The sequence below is a fragment of the Lissotriton helveticus genome, chromosome 4_1 (genome assembly GCF_964261635.1).
Source record: "Lissotriton helveticus chromosome 4_1, aLisHel1.1, whole genome shotgun sequence".
Classification (NCBI taxonomy): domain Eukaryota; kingdom Metazoa; phylum Chordata; class Amphibia; order Caudata; family Salamandridae; genus Lissotriton; species Lissotriton helveticus.
Genome location: NC_136063.1, coordinates 1,252,019,667 through 1,252,035,507, shown reverse-complemented (window position 1 = coordinate 1,252,035,507; position 15,841 = coordinate 1,252,019,667). Strand labels below are relative to the sequence as shown.

General features: G+C 42.3%; 1 protein-coding gene across 1 annotated transcript in view; it reads left to right on the top strand.

Moving 5' to 3' along the window:
• Positions 1-15,185, top strand: part of VPS4B (vacuolar protein sorting 4 homolog B) — a 203,550-nt gene extending 188,365 nt beyond the window's left edge. Inside the window, exons 9-11 of the mRNA XM_078687802.1 lie at positions 1,867-2,086; positions 13,038-13,178; positions 13,515-15,185. Of these exons, the coding sequence (XP_078543928.1) occupies positions 1,867-2,086; positions 13,038-13,178; positions 13,515-13,616 (463 nt within the window). The 3' untranslated portion in view covers positions 13,617-15,185. The remainder of the gene's footprint in view (positions 1-1,866; positions 2,087-13,037; positions 13,179-13,514) is intronic.
• The last annotated feature ends 656 nt before the right edge of the window (positions 15,186-15,841 follow it).

Here is a 15,841-nt window from a genome sequence, read left to right as displayed (position 1 = left end):
TACTTTAACAAACAATTGAAGATTGCATCAATTCTCCCATCCCCAAAAGTAGCCGAATCTCGACGCTGTTAATCCTAACAACTACCGGCCAACCTTGCAGATTCCTTTCCCGGCCAAGATGGTAGAGAAATCCATGAACACCGAGCTCTTTCTGTTTAACCAGGATCATAAGCTGCTTGATCCCTCCCAGTTTTGCTTCAGAAGCCAACACAGCACTGAGTCAGCCCTGATTACAGCTTCCAAGTGTGTCAGAACCCCATTGGACAAGGGAGGAAACACTGCCTTAATCTTGTTAGATCTTTCTGCAGCGTTCGACACCATTAATCACAAACTCCTTATCAAGCATCTGTTTGAATTTCGAGTTGGGGGCACAGCCACTGAGCTACTTAAATGTTTTCTTACCGACCAAGCCCATTCGTGGAATCTAATGGCCACAGTTCAACATCCTTTACTCTACCCTGTGGTGTGCCACAAGGCTTTGCACTGAGCACAATGCTTTTTAATCTATACATCACTCCTTTAGCCTCACTGATTAAAAGTTTTGGGTACTCGGGGTGGGGGGGGGGCGACTTGGTATGATACTGCTTCAGAAAGGGGGTGTGCAGCCCCCACCTCCCCAATCCTTCGCTAGGCCCCAGGGACCCCATCCCTCTGGGTCGATTCATTTAGGGGAGTTGTGCGGGCAGCATATAGACAAATTTCCATCACAGACACAAACAATGACTGTTGCCTTGACTCGAGGCACCACCCATCATTTTATGACCTCTGTCTCAGCATGAACCACAAGACTATCATAAAAATGCCCAGGCTTCACCTTGAGGTTCTTCGAACCATGGACACTGGGGAATGTCCTATGGATCTACTGGTCTGGCAAATTTCTACAACTTTCCGCCGATCCCCCTGATCCTATCAGTTCTCATCAAAGTATCTTACTCGAGGGAAAGAATGATCTTGATTTCTCTGGAGTGGCCATGTCACATATGATTTACGGACCTTCTCTACAGGTTGGAACGTCCACATCACAAACTGCCATGCAGACCAGATCTCATGCAATTCGGAGACCAGATGGTTCACCTCTAATCTCTCCTCCTTGAGATTGACTCCCCTACAGGAAACATTGCTTTGGATTCTATTCAGTGGTGAGGATTCTGCAGATGGAAGTATCCATCAGAAGAAATGTTCTTACCTCGAGAACAATCTTTCTGTTTAATACTCTGCCTGCAGACTCATCACTGATCCCACCCCAGCTCCCCTTTTTTGAAGGAAATTCTTAGGCCATGTAAAAGGATGCCTGTTTAGTGTGTTGCACTACACGATTCGATTCGATATGTATAAATTGTAGAATGAATTATCCTGATCTATTGGTGTCAATATGCTTTTAAATTAAGGTCTGTATACTTTTGTGATTCTATTATTTTGAATCGAATAAAGTTTATGAATCGATTGCACTACACCCATTTTGATGTAGACTTGATATAAACGGACCTCTGGGCACTGGGTGGATGCTGCCTAGCTTCACCGATGCCGCCACGACACTCCTTCTGTTGTAGAGATGGAGCCAGTGCCCTCTACTGACACCGGAGAACTGAATCGGAAGTTTCCAGATTCAGTCTGGCACATGGGATATTCAAAGGTGAGTAATCTGCAGGTAGATAGTATCCACCAGAAAGATTATTACCTAAGGTAAGTAAAACCTTTTTTACTGAACTTTATTCCTGCTTTTCTTCCTGCAATTAAAATCGTTTTTTATCTTTTCGGGAAACCATAAGTGGTACAGTTATTAAAATAAAAGCACAATTTTTGAATTTCTTGAATGAAATGAGGTGAAAAAAATGTGTCTTCTAAAGGTTGCTTTATCTTTTAAAGGTTTGAGAAGCGTATTTACATCCCCTTGCCTGAAGCACATGCTCGTGCTGCTATGTTTAAACTTCACCTTGGGTCAACACCAAACTCCTTGCAGGAACCGGACTATCAAACTCTAGGTCAGCTAACAGAAGGCTATTCTGGTGCAGACATAAGCATTATTGTACGCGATGCCCTGATGCAGCCAGTAAGGAAAGTTCAGTCAGCTACTCACTTTAAAAAGGTAAGGTATCTTTAAGTTTTAATTAACTAAGGAGGGAATGTAACTCTAAGCATTTTCTTTATTTAGATGTTTTTGAATCCTACTAAATCATCCAACTTAACCTTCAGTATCCTCAGAAAACATTGTGATTGTAGCATGTGTTTTGCATTAGATACATGTTCTCTGCATAATCCTTCATTTACTTTTGGAAGCAGACGTTTGCACGTTGTTTTTTTGGGAGGGGGGGGGTGTTTTCAGTCAATGGATACCTCACAATGCCTTTGATAGCCACATTACATCAGGATAAAGACATCATCTCAGATTGTTTTTTCCACCTTCTGGTTCGGATGTTCCAATTCAAGGACCGACTACATCTTCTCCATGACCTTCTGTGCTACTCATCCGGATCAAGGACCGTGCAGTACTCTACATCGATGGAGCTGTCTCGAGGAGACACTGGTCATATTTACAGTGATTGTTAAAGAAAAATACCCTTCCAATTCTCTCCTAAATGTAACTCGAAATGTCTCTGGTCTGACCAGCATAGCATTTGCATGTCTCCAGAGCATGGAGAGGTTGGCCTGCTTGGCATGTAAGGCGTTCAAGTGTTAATGATGCAAACACTTTGGGGGGGCACCACAAGATACCGCATCTACACTCGCCAGAGACCAGTTTGGGCCCAAGGACTTCATGGGCGCAGAACAAGAAGAGCTTGGAACATCAGGTACTCTGATGGCACAGGGAGGTCAAATTATGGATGCTTTGTCCTCTTACCCTTTGGATGGGGACAAGGTGGAACCCCCATGCGCCGGAGCACAGTCCCGAGGACAACACTTACCATATTAGCCCCCAAACTACAATGTTTACTGTGCATTAATCCCTAAAGGGGTTGGACTTATGAGCATCCTCATATTGAGTCAGAATATCTCTCCTGAGTGAGTCAGGTGTCAAACCCTGAGACAAACCCCAACCTTTGGGTACGACTCCATCCTCCAAGACCTCTCTAGCACGAGAGACGCCAATTAGCCTCCGTTAAAAGGGCACCAAATTTCACTATCAACAATGCGGACTTGGCCATAAACCTCAGAGATGTCGGTCTAGAAGCTGACTCTGAAACCCGCCCTATTAGCACGATCCACACATGTCTCGAAGCCGAAATTAGACTCTACTGAGGCCCCATTTACCCTAGATCTTCCTGAGGAGCCGTACATTAGGCAGCAACCTCTTCATGGGGAAAGTCTTAGCTCGGCTGCTCCTGCAGGATAAGGCACATTCATCTTATATAGCCAAGAGGAGGAAGCTTACCTTTGAGGAGTAAATATCAGAGGAGATCCAGTCCTTTGTGATATCTGACGGTTAAGGGTCGAGGCCACCGTTCTGACACCAGAACTGCATGGCCCTAGGCCTCTCACGCCAACTGTACCTCCCCAGTCACCACAGTTCTACACCCCTCTAACCACGCTGACTCAGTCCAAGAAAGCCCTTAGGATCCTTGTTATTCATACCATAACACAGTCAAATCTAGGGATAAGTATGACCCTTGGGAGGATAACAATTTTGACCCTTAGGACCATCCTGACCTAGAGCCCTTTCCTGTCAAGGCCTCAAATCAAACTCCATACCCCCCCAGTACCATCCCCGCGTACCATGCTGAAATACAGAGGGCGGATTAACATTTTTGAGGAGATGGATGACCTTTTGGTTGTAACTCTCTAAAATCTAGAGGACTGTCCATTACTCGCCATTGCTAAAAAAGAGACTGGTTCATTGCAGTATCGACAGCTTGAATGACCCAGTCAGTTTCTGGATTGTTGACCCACTGGTTGAGAAGCAGTACAAGGCTTCACCAGATGACTCTTTGACATGAGGGGCCACCTAATTCTCCTTTCTCTCAGCTCAGGCAATAGTGGAGGCTTCTCCAGGATTTCCATCACTGGCGGGTGATGGAGGAGTTTGGCAGCCACTTTTTTAAAACCTACCACTAGAGAGGGTAGGAGCTGGTCATGGATGGGAAAGCCATCTCCCAACACAAAGACTCTGTGCCCTAGACTCCCCTGACACCACTTCCAAGCAGATCAATACCAGCATCTTGCTGAATCTCCGGGCGGGGCTAAGAGTTTTGGATTTTAGACAGGAAGTCCAACAACACCTCATTAGTGTTCCATTTGAGAGCGAGCATCTGTTCGACCCTCCGGTTAACACTCGGAAAAAATTCAACAGAAGAGACCGCCAAGGCCATGGGTGCACTATAGACCCAAACATCTAGGTCTACTTTTCATAAACAGCGTAGAGGAGGTCGTAAATCATCTGCTTCTACCTAAGGGCAGAGTCATCGCCAGAACAATTCATTTTAGGACACACACGCACCCAATTCTTTTGGGAGAGTTGGTTGCTCCTGAAGCAGTGGTCAATGTGGCTTCAACAGGGCACCTCTACATTCAACCAGTGACTTGTCAGTCAATCTCCCCAATCACAATACCTGTCGGGGATTGATTGAGGTTATTTTTTCCAAAGTTGGAGGAAATAAACTCTGACAAAAGGGTGCCCCCTGTGATACAGAAGGTATACTGTCTGGAGTTTCACACCATACCAGTAAACCTACAACCTAGTCGTTGTGTAATGAGTCAAGTCCATCTATAACAGTTAAAAGAAGAACAAGCACTCCTCACCAAAGGTGCCATTGAACTGGTGCTTCCTCACCAGAGTGCTAAGAAGTCTACTCCCTGCACTTCCCGATCCTGAAAAAGACTCAACTTTGTGGCTTGTCCCAAACTTTGGGCCTCTAACCTGCTGCATCTGATCACCGGCACTTTCGAACAACCAACCTATAGGATGTCATACCATTCCTCCACAAGGTAATCATGTACCTGGGATGCATACTTCCATGTCTCTTTTCATCCGGCGCATTACCACTACTTGCACTTTGAGATAAGCGGACAACACTACCAACTCAAAGTTTGACCCTTTGGGGCCACTACAGCACTTAGGGTATTTACCAGATGTCTAACGGTGGTAGTAGCACACTTTCTTAGAAACACCATTCATTTCTTTCCTTACTTAGACGACTACCTGATAAACAGCGGCAGCCAAGAGCAGTGCCTCCCACACAATCTGTGGTATTCTCTGTTGCACAGTCAATGACAAAAAAATTGCATCTTGTGTCACAGCAGCTCCTAGCCTTTCTTGGGGCAGTGTTAAATTAAGTCACAGGAAAAGCTTAGCCAAACTGTGAGGATGATGGCTACTTCCTCTTTTTAGTGAGTATGCCCTCTTACAGTGTGGCTGTTGATTAACGTTTTGGGGATGATGGCTTCATACATAGTCATAGTGTCACACATGACTACTCATGAACCCGCTGCAAGAGTGCATAGTGAGGCAGTGGTCCCAGGCAGAGGGTCATTGATAAGATCCACTGTTGGTGCAGCCCAGGACTCGAAGACTCTTCTATGCTGGAACAACAAACATTTGTTGTTGGGCAGGTCTTTTCAGTACCCTCAACCTTAATCCGACATCTATTCCAGGTACGGTGGAGGCGGCTAAATCGGCCCGAAATCTGGGAGTCATATTCGAACCCAATCTGCAGCTTGATGCCTCGGTGAATAGAACTATAGCGGGCTGTATGGGCTTACTTCGTGCCCTACGCAAGATCCTACTGCTTCTTCCTGAGGAGGTAAGGGCAGAAGTAGTGCGCAGGTCTATTCTTAGTCGATTAGATTACTGCAATGCACTACTTTTGGGAGCCCCAAAAACACTGATCCGAAAGCTGCAGAGGGTTCAAAATATGGCATCAAAATTGGCCCTATCCCGCCCTCGCTCTGCCTCTTCTTCGGGTGCTCTAGCAGACCTTCACTGGCTGCCCATCCAAGAGAGAATTTGTTTCAAGGCTCTCTGTCTTGTCTTTAAGGCTTTGCATGGACAGGGGCCGATTTCGCTTCGAAACCTCTTCTCTTGGTATTTTGCTGCCAGACCTTTAAGATCTGCCTCTGCGTTCCTAGTTACAGTTCCTAGGGTCAATAGAGTGAGGATGGGTGGCCGTGCGTTTAGTTTAGCGGCTGCCACACTCTGGAACACTCTTCCGCTGGCTCTGAGGTGTTCACAAGATCTTACCTCTTTTAAAAAGAACCTCAAAACCTTTCTGTTCCCTAAAACTTAGGTAGTGACAGTTCGCCAGCAGGACAGTTGCAGTCTCAGCGCCAGGATACCCTTGGGGTGACAGCCGCGCTTAATAAGTAAATAAATATAATAATTAATCCATTAATACAATGGTTTTTACAAATATTTCATGAGGTGAGGAGCACTTTTCAACCATACGACTGTACAGGGTACCTGGATGCAGGAACAACAAGGTTGTCACATCAGTTAGTTGGAACTCCTAGAAGTCATATTGGTACTCTGACCCAATAAGTGTTAAAACAGTTCTCCTAAAGATTTACAACATGACAGCTATGAAGTACATCGAGAAGCAGTGGAGAAAAAAAGTAATTCCAACTGTCAGTACTAGGCTAAAAGAATTGGCATTTGGCCATTCATAATCACATTCGGCTCCTAGAATAACACCTACCAACACTAGAAGATGTTGTGGACAAGTTAAGCTAGATGCATCAACAAGTCCTTGAATGGGAGTCAATTGCGCAAATCAAAAAACGCCAAAACGTTGCCTTTAAGTATCCTCACACAGTCCATGGGCCATGCACTACGGGTAAATTCATCAGGGATATTTGCATAAGCGTTTCCTCCACTGCCTCTGATCCCTTATGTTGTGAGGGAAATGGGGCAATAATCAATTACCCTCATTCTGGTGGCAGCAACCTGGGTGTGAAAGCTGTGGTTTTTAATGCTGCTGGAAATGTCTGTACATTCTCATGAAAAGTTTCTCTTGAGACCAGATTTACTGATTCTGCGTCAGCTCAGACACATGGACCTCAAGCAGTTAAATGTAATAATCTGGCTCCTGAGGTCTTGGATTTTTGTTACCTTACACTCCCAGAGGAGTAGATTCAAATCTCACTTGTGGTAACTCTGGAGCAAAGTGGAATAATTTGCCCATTATTGTTGGACAAAACAGGACAGAACCCCGCTCAAAGCATCGGTGCAAGACATTACCTGCTATTTTTGACATCTCTAGAAAGTGGAATTGGCATGCTCCTCCATTCTCTTACATTTAGTGGCAGTAACAGCCTAAAACTGACCTCAAATCTATTCTCTTCCAAAGACACTTCCATAATTAATACATCCCTTTTCATGTCCCTCAAGAAAGTTCTTTCAATATTGTAAATGTTGTATTCTGTGTCTGTACAAGTGTCATCCCATTGTGTTTTTGAGTGACTGCCATCTATTGCTGTATCATACCTCTTCTTGTATTTCATTTGCTTCTGTAATATGTACTTTTGTAACATTTTCCTCATGTAACGTAACTGTTCCTATTGTGAAGCTTTCTGACACATTTGGGTAAAGTCTTCGCTATATAAAAATGCATAAATCTTGTAGAGACAAATGTTAGTTGTAGATTCCTTACCGCCGCACCCAGCCTCCTCGCTCTGTGAACTGATTTCTAGGGATAGGGACTCACTTACAGGGCCCTAATTTTAACACACCAGTGGTCAGTGTCTTTCATGGCTCTGCGCTTCTGGCGTGGAAAGAACTTACGTCAGCGCGCATGGGCAGCATCTATTAAGTTCCTGCGATGTCATCTCGGTGCCCACAATGCAGACGACTGGCGTGGAGCCAATCAACGCCACCTAATGACGCACAGGGTGTAATGTTGAAGCAAAAATCTCTGGATTCGGACTGATGCCAGGGAGAAATTCTAAGGTAAGAAATGTACAACTAAGGTAAGGAAGCTACAACTAACCTATGTCTCTATTAGATACATTGTTACCGAAGGCAGGGAACTCGTTCTTTGCATTGAAAATGTTATGATTGGCAAAAAGACACACTGCTGTTAAATCGGCAGATAAACAAAAGACCTACAGTTGAGAAATGGCTACTAGATGTTGAAGAATGATCAGAGGTAGCAAACATGAATAAAGCATGAACAGATGACAAAGTTCGAGATGATTTACCAGATTGGAGATTATATATATTATGGCTTTATTTTCCTCAAAGGTCAAGTCCATTTTGACTATTTTATCGAATACAAAATGATACACACCTGTGATCGTTTGTGATTTCAGTGGTGTGTCCTGTGAAGAAATATGCTAAAGGAAACTAATTTACCTGTGATGCATATGAGTGTGCCATGCTTTACTATCCCCCTGTGAAATCTGTTTGATATTGATGTGGATAATGCCACAGGTCTGCATCCAGATAGGACATATATTTCTTACATTGTACTAGAGATTTGTTTGCTAAGTGGCATTTTTTGGAAAGGTCACCCCCCAGTTTTCCATTTTTTGTTAGGACTCGCTTGCTGATGATCTTGAACGCTACAACTGGGACACTGCTGTTCAATGCCAGTGTATATGGTCTGATCCCTAAAATATTTCAACATTTGTTTAAAACCTGATTGGTCCATGTAGTGTTCCTATTAGGTCAGATTATAGAAATACAACCCTGCCATTGAAAGTTAAATGTGACTTGTGGACTGGAGCACCACTTGTGCCTTCCACGACAGTGACAAGTTTGCTTTAGGCCTACCCTGTGAAGCCTGGCAGCAGTAGCTTGAACCCTGACATGCACAGACTTGTCAAAATCACTATTTTGGGAAGTAGGAAAAAAGATTTTTAATATTCAAAAAGTCAACCCTAGGCACACCTTCCTGACCACAAGGTAAGTTGCCTAATATTTAAGAATTGAACATGTGTGACCTAGAAATGGTGTGACTAGGCCCAAAAGTACACTGTCACTCTTGAGACTGCAACTGCAAAAGTCAAAGTATAGATGATACACTTTAATTCAGAACGTTTGACCTGTACCAGCTACAGACTCCATTTAAAGAGTTATTTTCATATTTAATAAAAATCCAATCTAATTGAGAAGTCTGATTGTTATTACTTATATGGGAAATGTAACTTTTAGAGTAACCCCTTACCTGTCCAAGCTTTCATGAGCCTAATTAGCATTAGCCTCTTTCAACTCCCTGCCTAATCTTAGTCCTTTAATAAGGTGTGACATTTCTTCCCAAGAAACACACAATAGGTCACAGGTCGGCCTGAATGGGGGAAGATAGCCCATCTGACCTCAGCCTAAGAGTGGGGCTGTCATCCTTTTGGCACAACAGTGTCAAATCCTGCAGGATGGGTGTTAGACTTGGCCCTTTTGGTAGGTTCACCCCTAAACTTGTTGCCTTTTAATGTGACCTGATACTAGTAGGTTTTGGCTTCTGCGCACTTTAGCACTGTGTCCCAGTGTAAAGTGCGTGCTCAGTCTGAGTGCGTGTGGTGAGATTGGCCTGCCTCCTATATGAATGCATGGGGGATATGTGTGTCCATGGTAATTCCTGATGTGAGAGGAGTGCAGGGGCGAGTTTTGTATGTGCGAACTCGTGAGAATAAATGCTGCGCAATGGTGTGTGCAGATTTATTGTGTCTAGTGGAGAAGTGCCACTTTTAGAAGTTGTACAAAAGGGGGTGGTGATGGACGGAGCATCTGAACCAATCACTCACACCCAGGCAACAGATCTGGATTTAATCCATCGCCATTCTTTAGCCCACTCTGCCTCCCCAGTTCAGACATGGCCATATGCAAATCAGTCTGACCCTGTGCCTCATGGGAACAGTCCAGCCCAAACTGCCAAGCCATGCCTTCCCTGGACGGGAATCAAGCTTCCTAGGACCGGTTTCTGGCATTCCAGCCGTCTTCAGCCAGGCTTGCTTGAATCCAGTGGCAAAGTGAGCAAGGGACTCAAGTCTGAGCATTTTTAGAAGTTGGCATTTCTGTGTGCTGTGAAATGTGAATTGCCAGTCTGGCTTGTGAGTGACAGGGGCTGGCTGGTGTGGTTTGCTCCAGGAGCCAGGATGAGTCTGCCCGGTGGTGAATAGGGAGATCTGCATGTAGATGGGAGGGAGGAGTTGCATCTGGGACCTGTAGATACTGCTCCGTGCCAGTTGGCACAGTGTATATGTGTGATTATGATCGAATGTGTTTATGGTAATACAACGGCTGTTTTTATATATAACCTTGTGTGGAGTTCCTTTTGTGGTGTGCCTAGTGTGTTGCTGCTGTGTGTGTGTGTGTTGCGCAACCGCTTTACACACTGCCTCCGGGATAAGCCTGACTGCTCGTACCAAGCTACCAAGGGGGTGAACAGGGGTTATCTTTGGCTTGTAACTCCCCAGGCCCTGACTAGAGTGGTGGTCTCTGCCTGGCTTTGGCGCAAGCCTTAGCCAACCAGAGATCCCATTTCTAACAATAGGTCTCTCTGAGCCACATAAAAAACCTTGGCCCATTTGAAAGTGGGCAAACAGGATGCCAGGGCAAGTCTTGTGTATCTTCTGTTCGGGAGCTACAGGACCCTGTTTCTATCGTACCAGACTTGTGTGTAAGGTGCACGAGGACACTAGTGATTAACATAGTTAATTTCCCTACATACTCAACACTGTCAAAGTTCACGTTTAGTGTTGGGAAGACCTTCACCATCTTGAAAATGCCCTGCTGCATGCATTTTGGGATTGTTTGTAGTTAGGCAAGCATGAACTACTGAAAAAGTAGTTATGCTTGGGCCTTGGAAGATTAGTCAATTGATCATAGAAGGACTAAGAGTGTCTTAGGGTGTCTTCCACACACAAGCTGGTGAACCTTACAAAGCTGGACCCTAACCCAGCCTTCACTGGACCCTAACCCAGCCTTCAGAACACTTTCTGGTCCTGCAGAAGATCGTAAGATGATGGGAGCTGCGGACTATGACCAGAAAGGAGCCTTGAAGGACCGAACCTACACCTTCTCGTACCCAGAGACTCAAAGGGCCAGCTGGTAAAACTCCACAGGAGCACAGCAAGCTTCAAGCGGCCATTTCTTGGAGGTGCCCAGCTGATACCTGGACTGGACTTTTCTGTAGATTTCTGCCTGACACCTTGATACTCTAAGTGCCTTTCCCTGAGGTACTGGGGGGGACCTCAGAAGTGTTTGGAAAGAAGAAAGTTTGTAAACTTTGGTATGCCTTTGTTCTACAGTTTGTGGGTGACCTGTGGGGAAAAAAGTATCTGAGTGTTTGACATTTAGCTTCATCCTGGTGGGGGGGGGTGGTGTACATTTTCACTAGGTTCAATCAACTTATTTATACAATTAGGGCTCCATCTTGGTCGGCAGCAATTCATGCTGTGATCCCGGTCTACAGATTCCATAGACTATTATTGGGCGCCCTAGTTGAGAGGAAAAGAGGAGAGGTTACAAGGGCAAACGCCGCTATCTTCGGCTATGCAACCAAAATGGGCAAGCGCCCAATTGCTGCAATGCTGAACTTATACCAGTAAAAAGTGTTTCAGTTGGCAGTGAGCTATAGGGATATGTGGCACACAAGGGCATTCAGGTGGCAGAGAACAACTTTTTAAAACCGTTATTGGGAGTACCCAAAGGGACCTCAAACTTAATAACTCATGAAGAAACCGGGCTCCCATTTATCGGTGACACCTTAGCTATGCTGCCTCTGCTCTTCTGGCTTAAGTGCTGGTTAAATAAAGATCTTACCCTTAATCACCAGTTGCTTAAAGAAGCTTTGTCCTTTGATAATATGCTCAACATCCCCTGGCTAAAATATCTAAAAACCTGTTTTAATGAATTGGGGCGGCCAGATCTTTTTTTAAGTCCTGAAACGATCACCTTTAGGGATGTGGTTTACGTAAAAAAAAAAAAATCTCTATGGCCAAACTTAAACAGAGATGGGGCAGACCTGGCAAAACCCAGTGTGCGTAAATTTATGCTGCTTAAAACCGTTCCATTGTTGGAACCATATCTTACGTGTCCCCTCCCCATGAGCGGTTTCCATTAACTAGATTCAGGTTTGATTACTATCATCTCCTACTTACTGTTCCGAAGGGAAGCCATAGAGGTCAGGTGCTGTCTCCCTGTGGCTGCGATGACTCATCTCCACAGGATTTGATGCACTTTATGTTCTTTTGTCACCACTATGATGTTCCCAGGAGGTTTTTTTTAAGCCCATTTTAAAAAAGATGAATTTTACTCAGGTTCGCCCAGCACTCTGCTTCCTGCAAATGCTAAAACCAGAAAGCACTTTATTTGTGGTTGGTTTCTTAAAATCAGCACTGAGACTGAGAAAACTCTTCCTGAATTAATGATTCTTCATATTGTTGTGGTCATTGTTTTAACTAAAAATGTTATCATAGCGTTTATATTTACTATGTGGGTGCCAGTTTTAATACTTGTATGTACCAATACCTGAATTAATTATTTATAATTGTCTACGGTTAATGTACCGTACATGTTTTACAAATTGCCCCATTTTATTGTTGTAACGTTGCTTTTATGGTTTTTCTACTCTTAAAACCGAATAAAGTATTTTGAAATGAAATGACTATTATTGGTGCTTAGTGTTTTTTTTCCCCCTTATTGTATTTTTGTCATTTTGGTCATATTTAACTCCTAAAATCTTGTATCTCTTTATTTTAAAATTGGTTATAGAATATTATTGTGTTTTTTGCAACCTTTTCTACTGTGTAGACCTACTTAAATAATTTACACATTCCCTTTGATTTAAACCTGATTGCTTTGTCACATTACCAGGGATTATGCATAGGTATATTTTATTTTATTTGTGTGACATCTAGCACTCTGTGGCCTTATCCTTTGAAATGGTCACTTGTCGACCCCAAATAATAATACACTTTCCTACAATATATATTTTTTAAACTACTTGTAAAGTAGACGTTAACTAACTTCAAGGTGTTTCAGGCTCTGCTATTTATTGTTCTGCTACAATTGTATAGACTTGTTTTATATACGTTTGTGTCATATTATGATGGATAGTGAAGTCTTCTATATCTCCAGTCAGTTAAATAATTTCTTTTTCACCTTTAAGGTACGAGGGCCATCACCGATTGATCACAACATTATTATGGAGGATATGCTCACTCCATGCTCTCCAGGAGATCCAAATGCAATTGAGATGACATGGATGGATGTCCCAAGCGAAAAGTTATTTGAACCAGTTGTCTCTATGGTCAGTATTTTTTGTGAACTGTATATTTGAATGTACATTTCAAGTAACTTTCAGATTATTAAATATCAGAAATAATTAACCATTTTGTTAATGGTATCAACAGTCTAATATATTGGTTGAAATAACTTAAATCAATGTGTTTTTATTGCTTATCTTAACTATACTGGACAACAATAGAAGAAATCTCAATTTTGTTTCAATTACTTCTGTTGTATATTGTTGGACCTGCCTTTTGAGGAGTAGCATGATTGTGTAAATGATTTGCTTAAGACCTTATTGTAGGACTATACAGTTTAAACTGGATGAATTGAATGTTTTTATATTTTTCCCCTGCAGCCAGACATGAGAAGGTCTCTAACCAGCACAAAACCAACAGTGAATGAGCAGGATTTAGAGAAACTGAAGAAGTTTACAGAAGACTTTGGCCAAGAGGGCTAAACCAAAGACAGTTATCAAACAATTTTCAATGTACTTTCCATTCTGTTTCATAGGTATTCTTGCCTACATTGCTGGCATTACAGATAATTGCCAATAATAAATATTTCCATTCCCCCGCCCATCGTTGCTTGAGGAAGTGAACATCTTTCTGCAAGCCCCTTGAGTTTTTGTATGATATTAAGATGTCTATCAAGTGTCTTCTATAAAAATGTTATTCAAAATATAAAAATGCAATTTTAGTAGCATGAGTAAAAGCCTTGACTCCTTGGGAACATGTAAATATATGGCAATCATAGAAGTAAAGGAAAACCTTTAAATGCTTAGTAGAGCATTCCACTACAACATTCAACATAGCCTTCAAGAGAATATGCAGCCAGTCTTGCCCAGATTCTTTTTATAATTTATTTTGTTACTTCTAACCAAGTACTTATAGGTATCTTCAAGAATTATTTACAGAAATTCACTGCTATGGAAATCTGTTTTCACTGTCATGTATTTTTTGTCAGGGCCCACTTCGTGAGGGCTCTTTTGAGTTTGGACTATAATTTGGTTGTATTTGTTTTTTCCCATTGGCATGTAAATGTTCCAAGAGTAGCAAATCTGTTGAAACCTAATAGTAGCATCCAGACATGTGAGTATATTAAAGGTTAAAGTAGGTCTTATAGGCGTGTTTGTAACATCTAGTACAGACCTTCAGTAGTAATGGGTTGTTTCGCTACTGTATCATTTATTGCCTTAAAGTGAAGCAAGCTTTTCCTTTAACTCGACTAGATAGTACCTGCAATACTTTAGGGTAGTCTTCTTTAAGACTTCCTTTCCAAGGTGTACTTAAACAGATTTTCATTTTTCTGTTTTATGATAATGGTTGGCGGTCTTCAGTTGTTTTTCCCCCTCTTTAATGAAATGCAGTAGGTTTTCCAACAAATACGGGTTGTGTAGGTTAAAGACAATACTGCTACTAATTGGGGTCTTAAACTTGAGAACATACTAGAAAAAAGCCTTTCATTTGTTTTTCCAATAGAGGGTCTGTTCTTAATTAAACCAATTGAACTAATATAACCTAGGACTAGTAGCATGTCCTTTGTAGAGTAGAAGGAAAGTGCGGCCAAGATTTGGTGATTGGAATTTCTTAAAGATTTTAGAGGGTATATTTTATTTTGAGCCCTACTTCCATCAGCTCATCACCATCTTAAGTTGCCTATGGATTACAAAAAAGAATACCACACACTTTAACACAATCTAGTGTAATTGAATGTACAATTAAACCCTTAGATGGTCAATGTCGAGTTTGTGCCTTGTAAGTTTGCAACAGTAGCAGAGGCAACCCAGTGATGTATCCAAAATGCAATACATTGTGTTGCTACTTAACATACACCTACAAAGGCTTTGAGAAGATTACCGTGCATCTAGAAAACAAAATTATGAAAACTTCTCTGTGGACTGTATTATATGGCTATCCATATCAATGGGTTTGTTTTGTGTATATATTTTATGTCCTTTCTATAAAATCACAGAACTGATAAAAGTTGTTGTACTTTCATTTAGTAAAGTGTGCTGGTGCAACATAAACTTTGCAGAGTTTTTGTTTCCCTTTGTTAGCCTTATTTAAGAAAGAAGGGCAGGATTTTTTCTTTATATGTACTTCCTTCTCTCTATATATCTGTGTCTATGTTTATATTTTTTTTGCTGAAAAAAACAGTGATGTTATAGTTGGATGAAAATGTCTGTTAAAACATAACATTTTAAATGTTAAAAAAACTCTGAAATTCACCAGTTATACTTTACTGGGCTAATTAGAACTTTTACCCCAACCATGCCCAGTGAAGAGGTAATTTGATATGTTTTCACTGATGTAATTGAACATATGAGTGATGCAGTTTGTGAGGTCATAAGCAGAGCATGATGGCACCCATACCCTGCCCACTTAAAATGTTTACAGAACACTGTGGCCAAGTCCCGGGTTCTTGTAATTGTTTGTACAACAATGTTTATGATGTTGCAGCCCCCTAATCCTAGGGCACGCTCCTACCAGAGCAAAATGACTATCAGGAGAAAGAACCTACTTAGCCTTTATTTATTTTTAATTCCTGATTGTGCGGGACTCCCAAGGAACTTGAGAGACTAACGGTCACTATAACTCTATTTGTTTTACCTTAATTGCTCCCAAACTACTGAGCAGTTTACACCAAATCACGCACCTGCCATGCATAGCGTTGTCCTAAATT